The sequence below is a fragment of the Desmodus rotundus genome, chromosome 5 (assembly GCF_022682495.2).
Source record: "Desmodus rotundus isolate HL8 chromosome 5, HLdesRot8A.1, whole genome shotgun sequence".
Classification (NCBI taxonomy): Eukaryota; Metazoa; Chordata; class Mammalia; order Chiroptera; family Phyllostomidae; genus Desmodus; species Desmodus rotundus.
The window spans coordinates 150,511,985-150,530,853 of NC_071391.1; the positions used below are offsets into that span (position 1 = coordinate 150,511,985).

An 18,869-nucleotide genomic window follows, 5' to 3' on the forward strand; every position below is an offset into this window, starting at 1 on the left:
CTTGAATGTGGGCAAGCGGAATGACTACAAAGAGCACAGACTACTCGATTATAGTCAGTGAATCTGGGACATGCGGTCAGAAGGAGGCTGACACCTGGGCCCAGTCTCGGTTCTCTATCCTTTCCTGCTGCTTATTCTCCACACTTCCTCTACTTCTGCCACTCCCCGCCCCCCAACGCACAGCAGCCGGGTCCCTATTTTCCATGCCTGAGTTCTTGACTCGGTAACCTGACTTACGTTTTGCTGGCTCCCAGACTGACAACCTAGCAGACACTCTCCACTGTTGGTGAGCATTCACGCTCCAAGTTCAGGCCATCTACTGCTGGCCTCTCTGATACTGGCCAGTGGTCTATCAGGATCTGCAGCCCATGCTCCCATCGCCACCTCTTCCTGAGACAGTGCCTCTAACCCCTCCCGTGGCTGTGTCTGTGGCTGTGGCTGGGTGCCCACAAAACGCATGTTCTCCCTTGTAAGGATCATGTAGGCTCTTTCCTGAAATTTTAGAATTCAGACCTCTTATTGGCTGGGCTAAAATTTTGTCCAACATTTACGTTACTCACTATAATAATAAATTATTATTTATGGTAATATAATAACATTTCTAAACACTCTACGCTAAGTATTATACTAAGAGGTTCATACTTTCTCTTTGCAACTTCAAGGCAAGCAAACGGTTCTATCATTGTTCCCGCATCACAGGTGAAGAAAGCAAAGCCTAGAGAAGTTATAGTTTGCCTGAGGTCACATGGGTGACAGTAACCTATGAATTGATTTCAGGTCAAACTGATACCTAAGCCCATGGTCTAAACTCCAAGATAATATGGCACCATCTGGGATTCCCCATCTGACCTCCTCTTCCTAATCTAGTTTACAGCCCCTTTTATAAGCCCACATCTCGTCTCTACCAACAACGGCAGTCCAAAGCTGGGAGAGGCCCCGGCTGTCACTTCATTCCATTGGGGTGATACCAGGTTTTCTCATCCCTGATCCTGCTTGTAATCCCTGCGTGACTCTCAGGGATGCTGGCTGTGTTACTCTTCAGCTGTGCGCCCTCGCAGGGGGCCAGTCGTGTGTCTGTCTCTGGTGTCACATTCTCCTATTTGCTGCATGAGTGGATTTTCTTCTGCTCACTTCCTAGCTTCCTTCCTGCACTCCCTGGCAGCCTGCTTCATATCCTAGAGTTTCTGTTTCCCTTATGTCCATTCCACTTTATCTTTGGGATCTCTCTAACGGTTAGCAACCCAGATACATGCCTTCCTCGAGTCTTTTCACTTCAAGGCTGCGTTAAACCTATTGTGGACCTAAGGGCTACTGATCTCGGATAGGAAAACTGCATAGATCTACAAATGTGGACAGTGAGGAAACCATGCTTAGTTCGAACTTTTGGGGTGTGTGCTACCAGTTATTGCGTCCCGCAGCCCCTGGCCTGTTCAGAGTCTGGACCCCCAATATACTCTCAGTGAATTTCAGATACCTGGAAAAGTACTTTTTATATCTGATTATATTCCTCTTTTATATCTTGATTATAGCAACTTCTCAGTGGTGGCAGATTTCATAGTCACAGTTCTTACTATTTGCAAATGACTCCAAATTCCATGATATGCAATAAATTGTCATTTTGCTGAGACACGAATTTGAAAGTCTCATACTGTTAGGCTGGGTGTGGTCACAAGTCGCTTAGTGAATGACTGTTGTTTTATGCCCCCTGTGGCAGTCCATTTTATGAAGGTACTGGTGTGGTACGGCACGATTTAAGGATGTGGGAATCTCAGAAGTCTCTGGGTGGATCTGCCCCAAATTGAGGGTTAACCTGTGTGTAAGACACAGGGCAAAGAGATGCCTCTCCTCCCCACCCAGTGCTAATGGGAGCAATTAGCAGGCAAGTGACTTTACCTTCCTACAGCACCTTTCCAGGTCATTGACAGAGTGTCCCTAGAAGTCAGGCATGCTCTCTATGCAAAATTATTAGTGATAAAAGTAGTAGTATTTGGTTAGCCCATGTTTCATTCACCTGCTCCAAATATTTTTAATGCTTGCTTCTGACTGCTTCTGTTGAGTTGGATTGGTTAGGGCACGTTATCCTGATGAGAGTGGAAACCTTTGGTTTGCACGTGGAGATATTCAGGGAACTCAGGAAATATTTTTATTTTTCCATCCAGAGGTTTAACGTTGTGAAGACGCTTCCTGAGTATAACTTGCTCGTGTCGAACATAACCTTTCGTTCAGCGGGCTAGAAAGCCTCGGTTCACACACACCTGGTGCAGCAGCCATCGTGCCGCAGTGCCGCCCAAATCTCTGGTGACCGCGAGACCTGGGAAGTCTTGGGGAGATAGAGTGTCACTTGCAGAAAAAGAGTCCATTATCCTGGAAGCCACTCCTGGAATCATTGCTGAAAGCAATTTCTCAGAGTTAATGCTCAAACCTTAGAAGGCTCCTCCTGCCATTATGATTGAAGGGACAAGGGAGGGAGCCAAGCCATTTTGGTCGACAAATGACATCAGTCATGATGAGCCACTAATCCTGATGAGACTTCTGATAAGACTCTGGTATGATGACAGATGAGGCAGTGTACAGCAGTTAACTCAGTCATTTGTAATCATTACTTTTTGGCCATTCAGTTACCATCCTGTGAAATTATTTTCTGCATTTCTCAGAGTAGAGAAAGGAGCTGAATTTTACCCTTTTTCTTCGGTGAAGCAGTCCAGCAGTATAAATGCTTGAAGGGAATGTTCTAGGGCCCCATCAGAACCAACTTCAGCACTCTTGTTCACCCAAATCACCTGTATTGTGTGGGTGATGACAGAGCATTGGACACCCCTGCTCTTTTCTTGACTCTGCCCACAAACTAAGTCAGAGTTCTTTCCTGGCTCGCATCTGTATTGCTGTTGCAAATGTCCCCGGGGCAAGATGCAGGGTGGATGGCACTCTCCCACTTCTCACAGTGTCACTGGGGCCACACCCCTGGGCCCGGAGCTCCCTTACCGGCAATGGGCGTTGGTCGAGGGAGTGCTACAGATGGCCAAGTGTGCAGAAGAGACACCAAACTGTTGGCCCCCGCAGCACTCTGGGAGGCTGGGCTGGACCAGGAGCGGCTGAAGCACTCGGTCCAGTTGCCTTTGATTGTGGGCAGCTTCCTCTCGTGCCCCAGTGGGCTGCACAAATATTATCATTTTCTCTGTGTGGCGTGATATGAAAAAAGGTTAGAAAGTATTGACTTTGTTTTTCATTTTCCTCCTCTGTAAGTTGGGCTTTTAAAAAATTATCTTACAAGACCACATTGAGGATCGAAGACTTGAATGCATGTGAAGGGCCGTAAGAGCTGTCATCAGGCATTAGCACCGGCCACAGGGCGATAGGACTGGGTCTTCAGTTTACCCTCACAGGTTGGAATTCCAGTTTTTAAAAATCTTTTTCAAGTCATGAAATCACTGTCCTGCATCTCTCATTGAGGTTCAAGCACTGACACGGTTCATTTTCTATGGTTTTTGGTTCTTGCGACTCCTTTTAGGCATCTACCGAAGCAAAGGACACAGGCGGCTTCTGTTCCTTGCCTCTCTGCCCAGTGATGCTGAAGATACACAGCAGCGTATCCACCTCCCCCAGTCTGTCTGCATGTACATCCCAAACGCTCTCAAGTCCACCCAGGCTCAGGCCTCCCTCCCCACTGAAGACTGGCCTTTGCTCTCTCATAGCCTGCGTTACCTTTGAATGTGGGCCAAGAGCATCTCAAGTTTCCATACTTTCAGAATGTGTGCTCTAGGCTACGGACTAACTGGTGCTGACGCCTGAGGTAGTTCCAAAAAGTGACTTCTCCTCCCTCCTCTCAGCCCTGCAGACAGAGATTTCATGGGTTGAGAGGAACTCCCTTCTGTCCTTCTCCTCGTCAGGCCTGAAGCCAAATGTTACCTTGATAAATGTATGAAAACCGAATCACAAAACAATATACCATAAAATGTTAACGCTTGTTTCACGGATGCGGGAGGTGTGGGTTATATTTAACTTCTTTAGACCTTCCTGATTTTTTCAGATTTTCTATAGTGAAGCTGAGAGTGTGTTAAATTATATTTCTAAAAGATGCACTCAAGATGTGCTTCATGAAGGCAAATAACAGCTCTGACATTCCTTCACACTTGCTGGCTCAAAATTACTGCCTCTGCTTTTAGAGCCAGGCTATTTGGAGGGGGTGGAAGTCAGGAGGGAGGGAGAGGAGGCAGCAATGTGGGCCATTGAATTTCCTCTTTTCAGACACTGCTCTGGCAGCTAATTCCAGGGTGCTCATCTGTATGGTGGCAGCTTGACTTTCATGTTTTCCCCAAGGTGTTTTATGGCCTTTTTACAAGGGTACTTTGAATAACTTTTCCTCTCCCTCGTAACTTCCAAATCGTGAAAAATACCAGATGATTTCTCTCTCTGTCTGCACTTTTCTTCTTTGTTTCTGCCCGTTCCTTATTTTATTGTTAGTATCTTCACTGTCTCTTCTTTCAACTTCCTCCCTCTTCTTGTTCTCTCTTTTTCAGCTGCCCTCCCACCCTGACTCTCTTCACCTAGTATTTAAAGCAAAATAAAACATGGTGGTGAGAAAGACGGGATTGGATTAGGTAGCAGGGGCCCTGGGAGGGGAATGGAAATACACGTTGATCATAAGGAGCGAGGTGGCTGCAAGAGTGGTTCCAGGGCAGTTTTATCCCTTTACTTTGCCAGAAGCTAATTCAGTTTTCAGATCTGTAACAACGGACATACCTTTGTTTCCCTTCATCCTTAAGGTCAGGGGAGAATTGCCTGAGAAATTGATGCATAAGCTGAGGCCCTAAAGTAGATGAGTAGAGTTAACCAGTTAGAGAGAGTGGGCTGGGAGGGGAGGCCAGAGGGGTCATTTGCCCTTAGTTAGGGAATGCTGCAGACATCTGTGAGCTGATCTCTCTTTCTGCAGTACTGAGACATCCCTGTTCTCCAGGGGAATCGGCTTCATGTCTAAGAGGTTTTGAAATAAATAGCGGCGTCACTGGTTGGTCCATGCAGCAGGAATCCTCAGTAATACCTCACCTTTCCTGGTGGTGATTGAGGAGCAAGTGCTCTGGGCTGACACAGACTTGGGCTTGAAAAGACCCCTGCACTCTCTGGCCTCCCACACCATCCAGAACCCTTTAACTAGTTAACTCTGCTCATCCACTTTAGGACCTAGCTCAAGCATCAGTTTCCTGGGCAATCCTCCCTGAGCCATAAGGATGAAGTCAATTTTATGCATGCTCCTACGACTGTGCATTTCTCCTTCACAACATATACCAGCATTGAGATGTGGCAAGGATCTGTGAGGTTGTTGGCGTGCTGTCTGTGGCCCTACCACACTCTAAGCTCCTTAGCCTATAGCTTCTAACAGGGTAATGTTTAATTCTGTGCACTAATGTATCCCAACTGCCAAGGGCGGAGCTTGCCACATAGGAGATGCTCAGTAAATATTCATCGAAGAATTAGGTACTCTTAGCTTGGCTGTAGGACCTTAGACAAGCTACTTACCCTCTCTGAGCCTCAGGTCCTTCAATGGACATAGGGATAACAATCCCCCCACTGAGAAAACTCTGTGATTTACATGGACAATGGTTGTAAGCAACCAGTATGGGGCCCACATACATAGCAGTCACACACACATGAAGTAATGGTTTCTTTCCTTTTTCTTCCCTCAGTATTGCAGAGTAGCTGTTTAAAGGTTTAAAAAGCAAAAATACATGTGCCCTCTCCTCTCTTCCCTTCTTGGTACCTTCTTCCTTGGTTGGGGGAGGCACAGAATAAAAGGTTAGAAGATCAGATTCTTGATTTTTCACGAATAAGAAGACCTTGGGTAAAGCATTGGTCCTTCCTGTGTTTCAGCTTCCTCGTGTACGGGATGGGAAGATAAGTGGTCTTCAGTCCTCCCCAACTCTCTCATCCTGGGCCTCTGTATAGGGGTTAAGGGTGATATCAATCACTATTATTCACAGCACAAGATGAATGGAAGCAACCAGGAAATGCAGCATCAGAACAGGGAGAAGCAAATTAGGCTATTGGCCTATCTATTTTTAATACAAGCTGAGTTTATTTTAGTTATACAGGTGAAGGATGTTTTAAAATGTATCATCATGACAATGCCCTTTGGTAACAGCGCAAGGAGTTCTAGTGTATCTCTCTCCAAAGAACCTGAGGGCTTTGTACATACCGTCTCATTAATTCTCAGGGCATCTCTGAAGTTGGATGGGAAAGCGTGATGAGTTCTGTTTTATATGTGGAGAAACAAATCTTCCCAAAGGTTAAGTAGCAGATGCAAGGTTGCACAGTAACATCGCTGTTCCCAGGAACCCAGGTCTCTAGCTAGCACACCAGCCTGTTAGAACATTCTGCTTCCAATCTCTGGAAATGTGCCCACCCACGGGTGAGGTCTTTGTTCTGAGCAATGTGACAGTTAGTGTGGTTTCCTGGAGGATAGACTGTTTTTGCTGCAATCAGAGGGGTGACGAGCAGATAAAGAGGGATTGAGAAGGCTAGATGTTAGTAGAAAGTTTTTTCCCCTCTTCCTCCTCCCATCCTAAACATTCTTTCACTGGACCAGCTAAGGCCCCATCTCAAGGGCCAAGCATCAGGCCTGGTTGCCATGGAAACAGTGCTAGTTGAGCCTGAGGCTCTGGAGAGCCAGCTGCATTGACTAAAGGTGCGTGATTCTAGGTCACTTTCCTGGCTGACCTGAAGGGATTCTGTCATCCTCAGTTAGGAGAGTGTTGCAGCCCCTGCAATCCGATCAATCTTTCTGCTGTATTTAACTCGGTGCAGCTGTTCTCCAGGGCAGTCAACCTGGTCTCCAAGAGAGCTGTGTGGGAGAGTGGCATTTCCGGTTCCACATATCGGGGGTCCTTGGTCGCGCGTCCTATTCTGGTTCTCATTAGCTCTGGGACCTAGGGAAGAGCAGTTGTGCTTTCTGAGCCTCAGTCTTCTCACTTATAAACGAGGTTAACTAACAGGACTATTATGAGGATTTTGAGAGTACATGGCTCTGAAAGGCATCAGTGAGCCACAAATCATGATGAATGTATAATAGTATCCATTCTTCTGTGCTCACCAGTTCTTGTGAAAGTGGGCCACGACCTTCCGTTGGGTCACCCTGGTAACTGTCTCTTCCCAATTTGAAACATCAACTCAAGAAAAGAGCCAGTTTTTTCTGGATAGTTTGTAGCGTCTTGTCTAATTTACCCAGAGACTACGGGCTTGCTCTGAAAGAGAGAGGTCTTTCATTGATGGACTTGGTGTTCTGGCTGCCAGGCCTTTGTGTCACTTGCAGTACATTAATTATTTAGTGCCTGGTAAAGTTCCCTGAGATCACAAGATGAAAGGCCTAGTGGCAGTTCTAAGTTTCCCTTTTGATTATTATTCTAGTCAACATATTTTGGGGAGAGGAAATAGGCTTAGATCACAGTGGAGCAAATTTCTTAAAGAATAGAGTAAAAGCAAGGCACAGAAATGGGCCCAGAGTCCTGTTGCCCTGCTAATGGAAGCACTCAGGCCTGGCATGCGTGTGCACGCGCGTGTGCGTGTGTAGAATCTCGCCACCTGGAGATACCCTCTTAGCTGCTCTCTTGGATTAGTACTGATGTCAGTTAGTCTTCTTTTGCTCCCACCCTGAGAGCCCACCCTGGCCGGGTCGGTTGGATCGGTGACCGAGAACACTTGGAGCAGAGACTCCGGTGCCGGAGGAGGTATCACGGGGCTTACAGGCCAGGCAGGAGCACTTGCTGGGGACAGTGAGGCCATCTCTGGGTAAGTGAAAATGTAGCGATTAGGGGCACAAATTCTGAGGGGGTGGCATCCATGGTCACATTGCCTTTATTATCTAGTAGCTTACATAGACATGGTCAGGAGATGCCTCTGATTTGACCCTGACCTTGCCCCTGCCCTTGGGAAGCATATTCTGCATAAGACTGAACAACAGCCTCATGAAAAGTTTTTCCCTAATTTCTTCTAAATATGGGATCTTGAGATTTGTAAATGAAATTAATATATTATTATACTCCATTGTCAGGATCAACCAGAGTAGCTTGGACAACATGTTTGATAAATGGCCTAGTTGTCATCGTCCTAAGTGGCAATAGCAGTGGCCGTTAAGGAGGTAGGTAGGCCCAGCTCACATTTCGTTTTGCGCACACTGAATCCCAGTTCAACGCCTTTGGTACTTCAGCCCAGGGAAGATGGGAAACCTTGGGGAAGGTGGGACTTGGACTGGGCCTTTAAGAAAGGGTAGGATTCAGAAACACTGTGGGTGAGGGAAGACATTTGAGGCAGAGATCAGCGTGGCCAAAAGTTTGGAGACTTCTGAGTGACTGAAGGGATAGAATGTGAAAGGATCTGGAGTGGGAAATAAGGCTGAAAAAAATAAGTAGTAGCCAAAATGCGAAGGCTTCAAATTTCAGCTGTTTCTGCAGTAACCACGTTGTTGTTCCCGTTGTGGTGTGGTGTAGTACGTCCTGGAGGTAACCTGCTTCCTGGGGCCAGGGGCCCCGATAACATCTTCCTTTGTGTCACCCTCAATAGTCCTTGATGCTGTGCCTGGGGAAGGAGTGCTGCTGTTATTAAATGAGATTTGATTCACCACTGAATGAATTCAGTAGTTCTACACAGGTCCTTCTGGGGCTGGGGAGAGGCGAGAAGCATGTTGAAATGATAACCGTACAAGAGAATATTATAGTAGGTAATTTTTGCTTCAGGACCCGAGCTACCAAAAGAGTGCAAACCTTCCCTGGCAGGGTGGGGGCGGGGCTTAGAGGAAGGTGAGGTGCGGTGGGGGCTGTTCCGTTCCATTCAAATTCCGCCCCTGGCGTTAATAGCTCCTCTCTGAATGAGCCAGCTGGAGGAAAGTGAAAGCAGCTCTGGAGAACTGACAGTGTGTGAACTGGAGAGGACCTCAGTGAACAGTTAGCTCAACCCCCTCGCTTTCCAGGCCCAAAGAAGGTGTGGGAGGTCTGTGTGTTTAGGACAAAGGCCACATCTGCTCACCCTCCTTTCTTTGCTCTGAAAACCGTATCTGTTTTTCAGACTAAATGAACTGCCTATTACTACTTCAACATCACTGCTGACTCTGATAGTCATATAAATTCTCTGAGAAGGTTTCTTTGGCTGAACAGGTACGGGCTAAACACAGTGAATACTGAAGCCTGTTCTCTAGGGCTCCCAGTCCCAGACGGGAGGCCTGCCGAGCCTGCTCCCCGCCACCATTTGACATCCGGACTACTATTTATTTGGCCACATTAAGCTTTGCTTTGTGTGACAAAAAATCGTTGTACAAGAATGCATTATTAAGAGTGTTTTCGAATACAGAGGGAAACTAGCAGGCTGTCACTGATTGCTTTATTATTGGAAGAAAAATAAATAATTAAAATGTGTACAAGGCAGGAGCAGTTCCAAGGAGCATTTAGAAGAGAGACATTTTTACATTTTATTGAAGTAGGTTTGTAAAACATGCTTGCTAGTGAACCCAGGGCATTCGTGTGAATAAGCATCGCACATGTATAGCTCTTGATTATTTACGCCGACACACGCACGATACATTCACTACGTTATGTACATTGGCCGAGGAATAAACAGGCACAGAGTGAGACATGTAAAAATAAAGACTGGAGATAGGGATACTGCCAACGGGCTGAAATTGGGGTAGCAGAGATCGTGGACAGCTGGCAGAACTAATCATTAACGAGTGAATAATAGAGAAGCAGTTCTTTGGGAGCACTTTGGATTTCTGGACATTGTATTCAAGATCTGGATATAGGGAAGAACCAAGACTCCCATCCACTTTGGATTCTGAAGCAGAGACAGGACCACAAAACTCCAAGAATGGCATGACTGATATTTAAAGAGCATGTCATGCACACGTTGTCCTCTGGCCCTTAAGAAGCCCTGAGAGTTGGTAGAGCGTACGTTACTCTTGTTCTCATCCTCTTTTTCAGAGCATTGAGGTTCCACAGAGTTATGTGATCAGCCTGCAGTTTAACAGCTAATGAGTACTAGTGCTAATAATTTTCTCCAGGGCTCTGGTTTCATTCATCTGACAAATACTTATTGAGTGCCTAGTATGAGCGAAGCATGGGGATACAGCAGTGACTAGCGCGGCAGATACACAATAAACCAATTACTATAACTGTAAGAAATGGTTAGTGCAGGGCAAGGGGATAGGGAGTAGCCTATGGGGGGTGACATTTTTCTGCAGGATGATCCAAAAGCTGTTTCTGAGGAGGTGACACTTGGGCAGAGGGCTGGGCAGAGAGAGGCGATGGCCTATGTGTCCAGAGGAGGGGAGCTTTCCGGGAAGAGAGCACCCCCTGTGAGTGTAGTTGGCAAGCGTGAGGACCAACGAGGAGGCCTGAGGGGCTGGAGCTCCACAAGCAAGGGGAAGATGATTGGACATGAGGCCAGAGAGAGAACCAATGCCTGGTCATGTGGGCCTTCATGGGGTAGGCAATGGCAAGAAATGTGAAAACTATTCCAGGGCTCTAGTGTCAGTCTAACTGCTGTGTGGGGAACACCCTAAAGGTGAGCACCAGTAGAAGCAGGGAGACCAGCTGGGAGCTTCTAGCAGTACTTAGGGTGAAAGATGATGTGGGAGAGATGAGAAGGGATAAAACTCAGGTAAAGATTTATTGAGGAATTGATGTGGGTGCGGGAAAAAGAAGAAAGTCAAGGATTCAACTTTGGTTCTTGGCCCAGTGGATCACTTTCTGAAACGGGGGCCACCTGGGGTTTAGGAGGAGTGGCATTATGTTTATCTTGCATGTGTTAAGTTGGAGATATCTATCAGGCAACACGATGAAGTTCAGACTGGCAGTGGGATTTTTGTTCTGTTGCTCAGGGGAGTGGGGGAGCCTGGAGATGTAAATGTGGCAGTCCTGGTATACAGATGCTGTTTAAATCTGTGATGCTGAATGAGATCATTTTGGGAGTGAGTTTAGATGGGAAAAAAGGCCTAAGCTTCCCAGCTTTTAACAATTGTCAAATAATAAAACAGAAAACTCCCCTCCCCAAATAAAGTGTTCAAAAGCTGAGCTTATTGACATGTCAGGCAAGAAGTTCCCTGAGTATTCTCTAAGGAAGAAAGATCAGAGTTGCTAAAGCTCTAAGAAGAGGGTCATGTGGCGGTCATGCTCATTCCGAGCTGAACGTCAGCGCTTTGGATAGGAGAGAAGGGGTGTATACGTCTGTATGTGATTGGTTGAAACAAGTCCCTTGTTCATTGAAGTCCATGAAGGGCCTTGTGTCCTGGGGTTGTTTGGAATTCATGGTCTATGATCTCTGTCAGCTGATTAAAGCCACCGTAATGAAATACAGTATTCAGCCATGAAATCTCCTAGGCATATGCTGCTGGAAAGTGGAGACTGTTCGTTTTGTACAGCCTAGAAAGTGAGGAGACTTGGCAAAGAATAGTACAGAGGACCAGCCACTCAAGTAGGAGACAAGGATTATGGCAACCAACGACCATGTGGTCACCCAGATGGGAGGAATCCAAGGTGGTTGGCAGGGTCCAGTGCTACTGAGAGGTTGAGTAAGATAAGGACTGAGACATGTCCATTGTATCTGCAACTTGGGGTTGCCGGTGACCTTGACCTGGAGTAGTGGAGACAATCTTGATTTTATTGACTTTAAGAGAAAATGGGAGGGAAGAAGTGGAGACAGGAGCATAGGGAAGTCTTTTAAGAGATGGAGCTGTGAGAAAGAGCAGAGTAATGGGACAACGGCTGAAGGAGAGTGTGAAGGTCAGGGACACTTTTTTCTCTCTTTTACTACTTAGGATGGTGTATATTTGCTGCAGATAATACTGACTCGGTAGAGGGGGGTGGATTGTTGGTAGAGGAGAAAGGGGGGGCTATTGCAAGAGCAGATTTCTTGAGAAGGGATGAGATTCACGCCCAAGTGGAGAGGCTGCCGCTGCAATGAGTGTACACAGTGTGAAATGGGAGGGAAGGTAGCATGGAGGGCTACTGACCCCTGTAAGTTGGTGAATTTGCTTCTCTTTTCCAAATGAAATAAGAAGCAAGACTACTAGCTGAGAATGTACATGAATGGGGGGAGTGGGAGATGTGAGGGGTAAGGAAAAGTGGGGAGTGGTGGTGCTGGCGAGAGAGAAGGGAAGCTGAGCTCAGGGAATGTAGTAGGATTCCCGGGCAGTCCTGAGGGTTCGCCAGAGGTTTGTGGTTATGAACTTAAAGTGAGACTTGTCCGCACGGTGGTGTATCCCTCCTCTCCACCCCCCCATTCAGCTGCTCAGGACAGTTGTGAAGGAGGAGGGAGGCAAAGGAGGTGCATTGTTTGCAAGGGAATCATTACAGTGATGAGCAAGAAGGAGAGGCACTGTGGAAAGAGTTGTGTCAGTAAGTCCAGGGTTTCACTCTGCCCGCTACCCTGCAGTGCCTGGAAAGGGCTCAGGGAAAAACAAAAACCCAAACCCTGAGCAGCATTATCTGTAGCCTATGCAGTGTAACAATGCCTCAGTGCAGCGTGCATTCCTTTACTTCTCTCTCCTCGGGTGGTGTTGGGTGGCGGGCCTTAGCTGGGTGTTTGAAAGCTCTTGCTCCTACTTTCCCCTTTCCTTTCCTTTCCACCCCTCTTCCCCAGGGTCCAAGATACCCTCTTCCTGAGCCAGAGGGTCCTAACTCACACCTGCAGCCACCTGTTGGTTCTGGTTAGGCCAGTTTCACCCTGGATCCTCACATTTTCAGAGGGGAGCCCCAGAAACAAGCTTTTCTCTTGCTTACATGGATTGTTCCTCATGGCCTCACTTGGCCCTGTGCTGGGCTGAGGACGGGGAGAGGAGGGGAGGGAATGTGATGGCAATGGACAGCCTCTTCCCTGCCCTTGCTAAGTGCAGAAGTACTTCCTTCTTTATATTCTAAGTTTATAAATATTCTAGGAACTGTGACTAGAACTCACGCCTGTGTCAGCGCTTTAGACATTGGCAAACAACTTCATTCATGCTGGCTGTGTTTTTCTTGGTCTTTTCCTTTTCAGGCGAGGAGGCCCATCCTTTCGGTTGATCTCTCTGTTTATACCCCTAGCCTCATCCAGTAAAGCACTCCCCACTACCCTTCGAGAGCCCTGCGAGCTCAGCCTGCTGGCAGAAATTCTAGGAGTTCCTGTAAGGGCGAGACAGAAATTCCTGCTTTCTCTCCAGTGTTGGACTTTGAAGATGGCCAGTAATTTATTGGCATTTTTTTTGATACAAAATGCTTTAAGCTTATCTTTCGGGATGACCCACAGTGGCACCCATGGCTCTTTGCTGGGCCATGATTCAGTTCTCAGAACCCTTCCTTTTGAATGGTCTCAGATATTTTTCTGTCCCTGAATATATAACCTGGCCCTTGTCCATATTGAAAGCCATCTGTCATTCTGTGCCCACTCACAGATCCGTAAGTGCTTCCTGAAGTCTAGCCCCATCTGCTTGGTGCTTCACATCCAGGAAGAAGTTCATACCATTCCCAAACTGTACATTTAAGAAAAATGACCTCACTTGGAAATCAGGAAATACAGCTAGGCTTGATCTTTCTGTTGCTCAAAAGTACTTAAAATTTGATCTACACTTATGACTCAGACATAGAAGTGCTAATTTTTATTCACAGGAGATCATCATAGGGGTTAGTTGCCAGGATCTTCTCAGACCCCTCACACTATTGTCCTATTCAGGAGCATGCTCCGTGGTGAACTCTGACTTGCGCTGTTGCCCTGTGGGGGCCCTGAGTGGCCCTGCAGAGAGCTGCAGAACACAGAACACCCTGCAGTAGTTTGTGGGGGTCCATAAAGAGCAATGAAGAACTGTAGGTAATAGCATCAGACCAAGCTAGTCTGTTGACTCTGGCCTCTTGCCTACTCGCTGGGTGGCCACAGAATATCCAATCTCTCTCCACCTCAGTTTCCCTGGCTACAAAATGAGGACCAACAATAGTACCTATTCACAAGGTTGTCATAAGCAGTGAATGTAATCAGACATTTAAAGCACTCAGTGTAATGCCTGGTCCCTAGGTGCTTAGTTCATACGATTAATTATTTGAAAGTCTCATAACTCAAGCTTGCCCCAGGTAGACCTATCTGGCCTTGGGCCTCACCTCCCTCGGCCCCGTCGCCCATCTCTATAGCAGGTGCGGCGAGGGTGAAATGAGATGACCTCTCTCTGAAACTGACTAGCAGAGATCCTGACCCCTTTCCGTGTATTTCCTCCGAGCCATTGTGTAGAAATGCTACCAGAAAGCTGTGTCTGGGCCACATATTTGTTTACTAAACAGAATTTATTTTCAAACCCTTCTTTCTTTAATAGCAAATGCTTTGCATGCCCTAAAACATTAGCAAAAACAGTGATTGAGTTGGGGACTTCGGGGAAGAACTGCAGAAGAGCCTGTAATGTGTGTTCATTTGATTTGTAGATTAATTAATTTTTTAAAAGTCTAATAAACTTAAACCTGCCCCCACGTAGACCCGCATGGCCTTAGATGAAATTACTTTTCACCACACAAAGCCCGTCAAGGCGCTGTTACACAAAGGAATAATGTTGCTTTTGCTCCTTTTCTCCCAGTCCTTTTTTCTCCCATGCAGATGAGGAACATTAATACTCTGGGGCTTTCTGGACTCTTGGCTATGGGGAAAAAACCCATCACCTAACTTTAAAAAAAAATAACATAATTGTCAAAAACTCATAATTTCTGAGTGCAATTCCACTCCTCTCATTGATAAGGCAATAACCCAAGCGAACAACAGGTAATGAAGTTACGAGTCTGAACATAAAGTAGAGTAGAAGCATTGTTTGGGTGAGACAAGTTGAAGTTCTCTAGAAAGCTGCACAAATTCCTGTGGGCAGGATAGACTTTGGACAGAGCTGTTAGACCAAGCCATCAGGTAGCCGGGCTTCTGGTTCACCTCCCAGAGACCTTCGGCGTGGCCTTGGTCACAGGACTCAGACTTCTTCGATTTGGCTGCCCTTGGTAACAAGTGTGCATTGAGGCCCTAACGTCTACTCTGTATTCTAGTGGCTCAGTCTTTCCCCCTCGTTTTCCAGTGGATGTCATGAAAGCCTCTTCTTACGAACTTTCTTTGATAAGTGATATGAGTGACAGATGAAAGATACATCCCCAGCACCTGTATTATTATTCTCTTTGTTTTTACATCCAGGTCACAGCTCCTTAGAGTCACCGACAAATCTGTCTTCTCTTCCTTCTGATTCTTTTGCATGGAATTTGACCTGGATAATGAAAGACTCCTTCCCTTTCCTGTCTCATCGCAGCCGATACGGTGAGTATTTTTTTGAGGTACAATCACCATCTCATGTTTAAGGAAGTTGCAAATTTCAGTGTGTTATCTATCCATGGACCCCTCAACCCTCCCCCCCCCAACCATACACCAGGGAAGTCTTTCTGTGCCTGTGGTCTTCCACTGATACCCAGGCCTTTCCCCGCCAGGCTCGTAGTTGCATTCTGTGTCCTGAAGGAAACCAAGGGCTTTACTGCTGCCGTATCTCACTGCCCCCAGCCTTTATGGTATTCCCAGCACCCCCTTACCGATCATTAGATGTAATGCTTACTTGCATTTTGACTGTGATTTTCCAGAAAAAGGGTTCTAACCAATGAGTGTTGTTAATAGTGCTGATCTCCTGAGAGAAGATTGTTATTATGAGGGTTGCTGGTCTAATGGAACCCTCAGGTGACTCCCTACGTTTGGTATCTCTTTGGAGGTGCCTAAAAATGTTCCTAGATATTATTTCAGTTCATTTGATTCTGCAGTATCCTTAGTGGTAAAGAGGCCAAGTCTCATTCCACTTTAACAAATGTACACACTGAGCCTAATAAGATCACACAGAGTAGATTCCCTGACTACGAAACCAGAATTCTTTCCTTGTGTTCACTTTGTCTCCCAGGGATCTATCTGCCTACTCAGCCTGCTAGGTCCTATCCTCGGATCACTCAGGAGGCCATGTTCATGTGAGATAGGATTCCTTTTTCCCTGTGCTCATCCCGACAGCTCGCAAGAGCTGGGCCTCTGCAGAGGAGTGAGCAGCTTTGGAGGAGAGCTGATGTATTTCCAGGTGGACATTTTTTTCTTCTCTTGAACTTCTCTAGAGTGAGCCCCATGAGGGCAGGCACTAAGCTGTGTTTGCTCCTCGCATTATCCCATCACATAGAAGACACTCGCAAAGGTAGTGCATGATAAATGAATGAAGGCCTCCAGGGATGGAACTCACTCATCAGGCCTGAAATATTGATGAACCTGGTACGGCACTGAGTTCTGGATCTCTTCTGGGCATATTTACCTATTCCAGATACTCAGTCTCTGCCCTTGAGCCTGAGCTTTTTAAAATGCGCCTAACAGAGATTTTCCACTCACTGCTGTCCCTCATCCATAATGCAGTTAGTCTTGGTTAATAATAGCTGTACCTTTCATTTAAAAATTAAAAACATAAATGCATCAAAAACCCTAAGGCAGTGCAGGATTATGCTGTACTGGGACAGCTCCCTCCTAGTCCTAAACCTTCCCAGTGGGAGAGGAAGATTAGTAGTTGTCCGGAGATTCCAGATAAGAATTGCTTCTTGATCTTATTTAACCCAGACATTGAATGTCATCTTATAATAAGGGCAAGTGTCTATAAATAACTGAAATATGGCCCTTTGTATCATTATTGCCTTTTAACCAGATTTGTGATAAAAAACTAATCTTTGGATAAAATTTTGAATTTGCTTTTCAGATCATTCAGTATCTCCACAGAATGACAACTTTTATAAAATGCAGAATTTCCAAAAAAGGCAGGTTTACCTCCTGCAGGACACAGAGGACATTGCATTTACTCTCTGCGGAGAATCCAGAAGGAAGTTGCAGGTTGAGAGTAGAGCTGATCTAGCTGCTGGCTCCCACGGGTTGGCCCTGACACACCTACTTCCTCTCCCTGGGCCTCCTCTTTCTCATCTGTGTAATTAGGGTGGAGGGGCAAAGGAGTAGATCTGGAGGATTCCCACGGTCCCTTTCAGGCTCTCCTTGTCTCCCAGAATCCTCATGATTTTCCTTCTTGAGAGAGGAGAGGACCCACATTGTTGGCCAGACATTTGCGATACGCTCCGGGAGGATACCGAGGTGGGCACCATTATCACCATTGATACACAGGGCAGCAAGAGCTGATTCATCATTTCTTATTATATTTAATTCAACTGAGAATTCAACTGAGTCTGAGTTAAAGACTCAGACCTACCCCCACCACCACCTCTGTTTGCCTGGTCCAGGGCCAGATGCTGGAGGTGATACAAATACAAAAATGAGTAAGACTTGCTCCTGCTCTCTCAGAGCTCAGAAAACAGAGAAGCAATTCTGTAGGCAGCTAGGCTCATTGCCCCGAGGGCCTCTGGGGACTCACCCCAGAGCACCGAGGCTGAGGACTCACCCTGAGAACCACTGCAGAGCAAACTAAAGGCAGGGTTAGGGCCAGACAGGGTTCCGCCCATGTCTCTCTATGAACCAAAGAGGCTGCCAGGCTCCATGGTGATAAATCCACACCTTTCAGTTGCCTACCATGAAAGACATTTTAAGAAATGTTAACAACTTCATTAATTTTAAGTCTTCAAACTTGGGCAGAGAAATTTGACTGGGAAATTGCCGCCTGAAGGGGTAGTACTTCATACAGTGAGAAGTAATCGAGTCTCCACAAGGCGACGCAGGCACTTGAGTGATAGAGCTTTGTGCCCAGCTGGCCGTCCTCACCTGCCTCCTGGGGAGGAGGAGCCAGGAGGGGTGACAAGAGCAAGCACCACCAGCCCGGCCACAGCGGCAGGCAAGCTGTCCAGCCCTGCACTGAGTGTGGCTTTCTTTTCACAGGTGTTTTATGGGAAGAGACAAGGTAGAGAGAGGCCAATCAAGTTGACTCAGCCCTAGCCCGTAATTACCCACCTGAGGAAAAAAGTTTGACCTGCCTTTTTGAAGTCTCTCTATATTTCTTCTAACTTACATCAGGGCCTTTTCTGTTGTGTAAAATATATTCTCTTCACTGGCATTGGGTATCGGATTTCAGTTCTCACTGGCCTCCTGTCCTGAATGACAGAGCCTGCTAATTTCATCATGGGCAAGCAGAGAGCTGCCCATTCATTCCCCTAGGCTTTGAAGGAGGGAGGACATCTGAAGAAAGACTTTTTTTTTTTTTCCTTTTATCATCAGCTCTGATGCCCGAAGACTTATTTATATGCTTGACTACAAGGACTGGGCTCTAACTACCCCCCCAGATAAAAATCTGTTCCATCCATTAGCTCCAGGTGCCAAGAAATTAAGGCCACTGTGGGGTTTGATGACTCATGGGAGGCACAGAGTTCTAGAGCCACAGAACAGATGGTGTCCCAACCAACCGTAATTCATGTTTGCTCACTCTGGGTGTGGGAAAATCAGATGAACGTTTAAAACTGAACAACCAAAGGTTCAGGCCCAAATAAAGAGGAGAAAGAAAATTTTCATGTTTTGAAAAAAGTTTGATACTTTACAAAACTCTTTCATACTCCGTTTTAAACTTAAACTTGTTATAAAATTGTGGTAGGTGGCTATTATTTTACATAACATTTCTATAGAAATGTAAAGTGAGGGCCAAAGAAGTTTAGTAATGTGCTCCCAAGCTATGGAGCAGGTGAGCAGGTAGAAAAGACTGAACACAGGTTCTCTGGCTCCAAGGTGAGTGCTCTTTCTGCCACACCACAGAGTTAATTCAAAGGTGAAGTCTCCTCTAAAAAAGAGGGCTCTCTCTTCCTAGACAACCTGATGTTTGGACGGAACGACAAGTCTGATATTCAAGATTTGGGCAGCTGGAGACCAAGACTTGATGTCCCTGAATCGAGACTGTCCCCACAGGCCAAGTAATG

General features: G+C 46.4%; 1 protein-coding gene across 1 annotated transcript in view; it reads left to right on the top strand.

Annotated features, from left to right (window-relative positions):
• The window catches only part of ALK (ALK receptor tyrosine kinase), a 630,248-nt gene that overhangs the window by 170,119 nt on the left and 441,260 nt on the right, over positions 1 to 18,869 (top strand). The window contains exon 2 of the mRNA XM_053924484.1: positions 15,160 to 15,279. Coding sequence (XP_053780459.1) covers positions 15,160 to 15,279 — 120 coding nt within the window. The remainder of the gene's footprint in view (positions 1 to 15,159; positions 15,280 to 18,869) is intronic.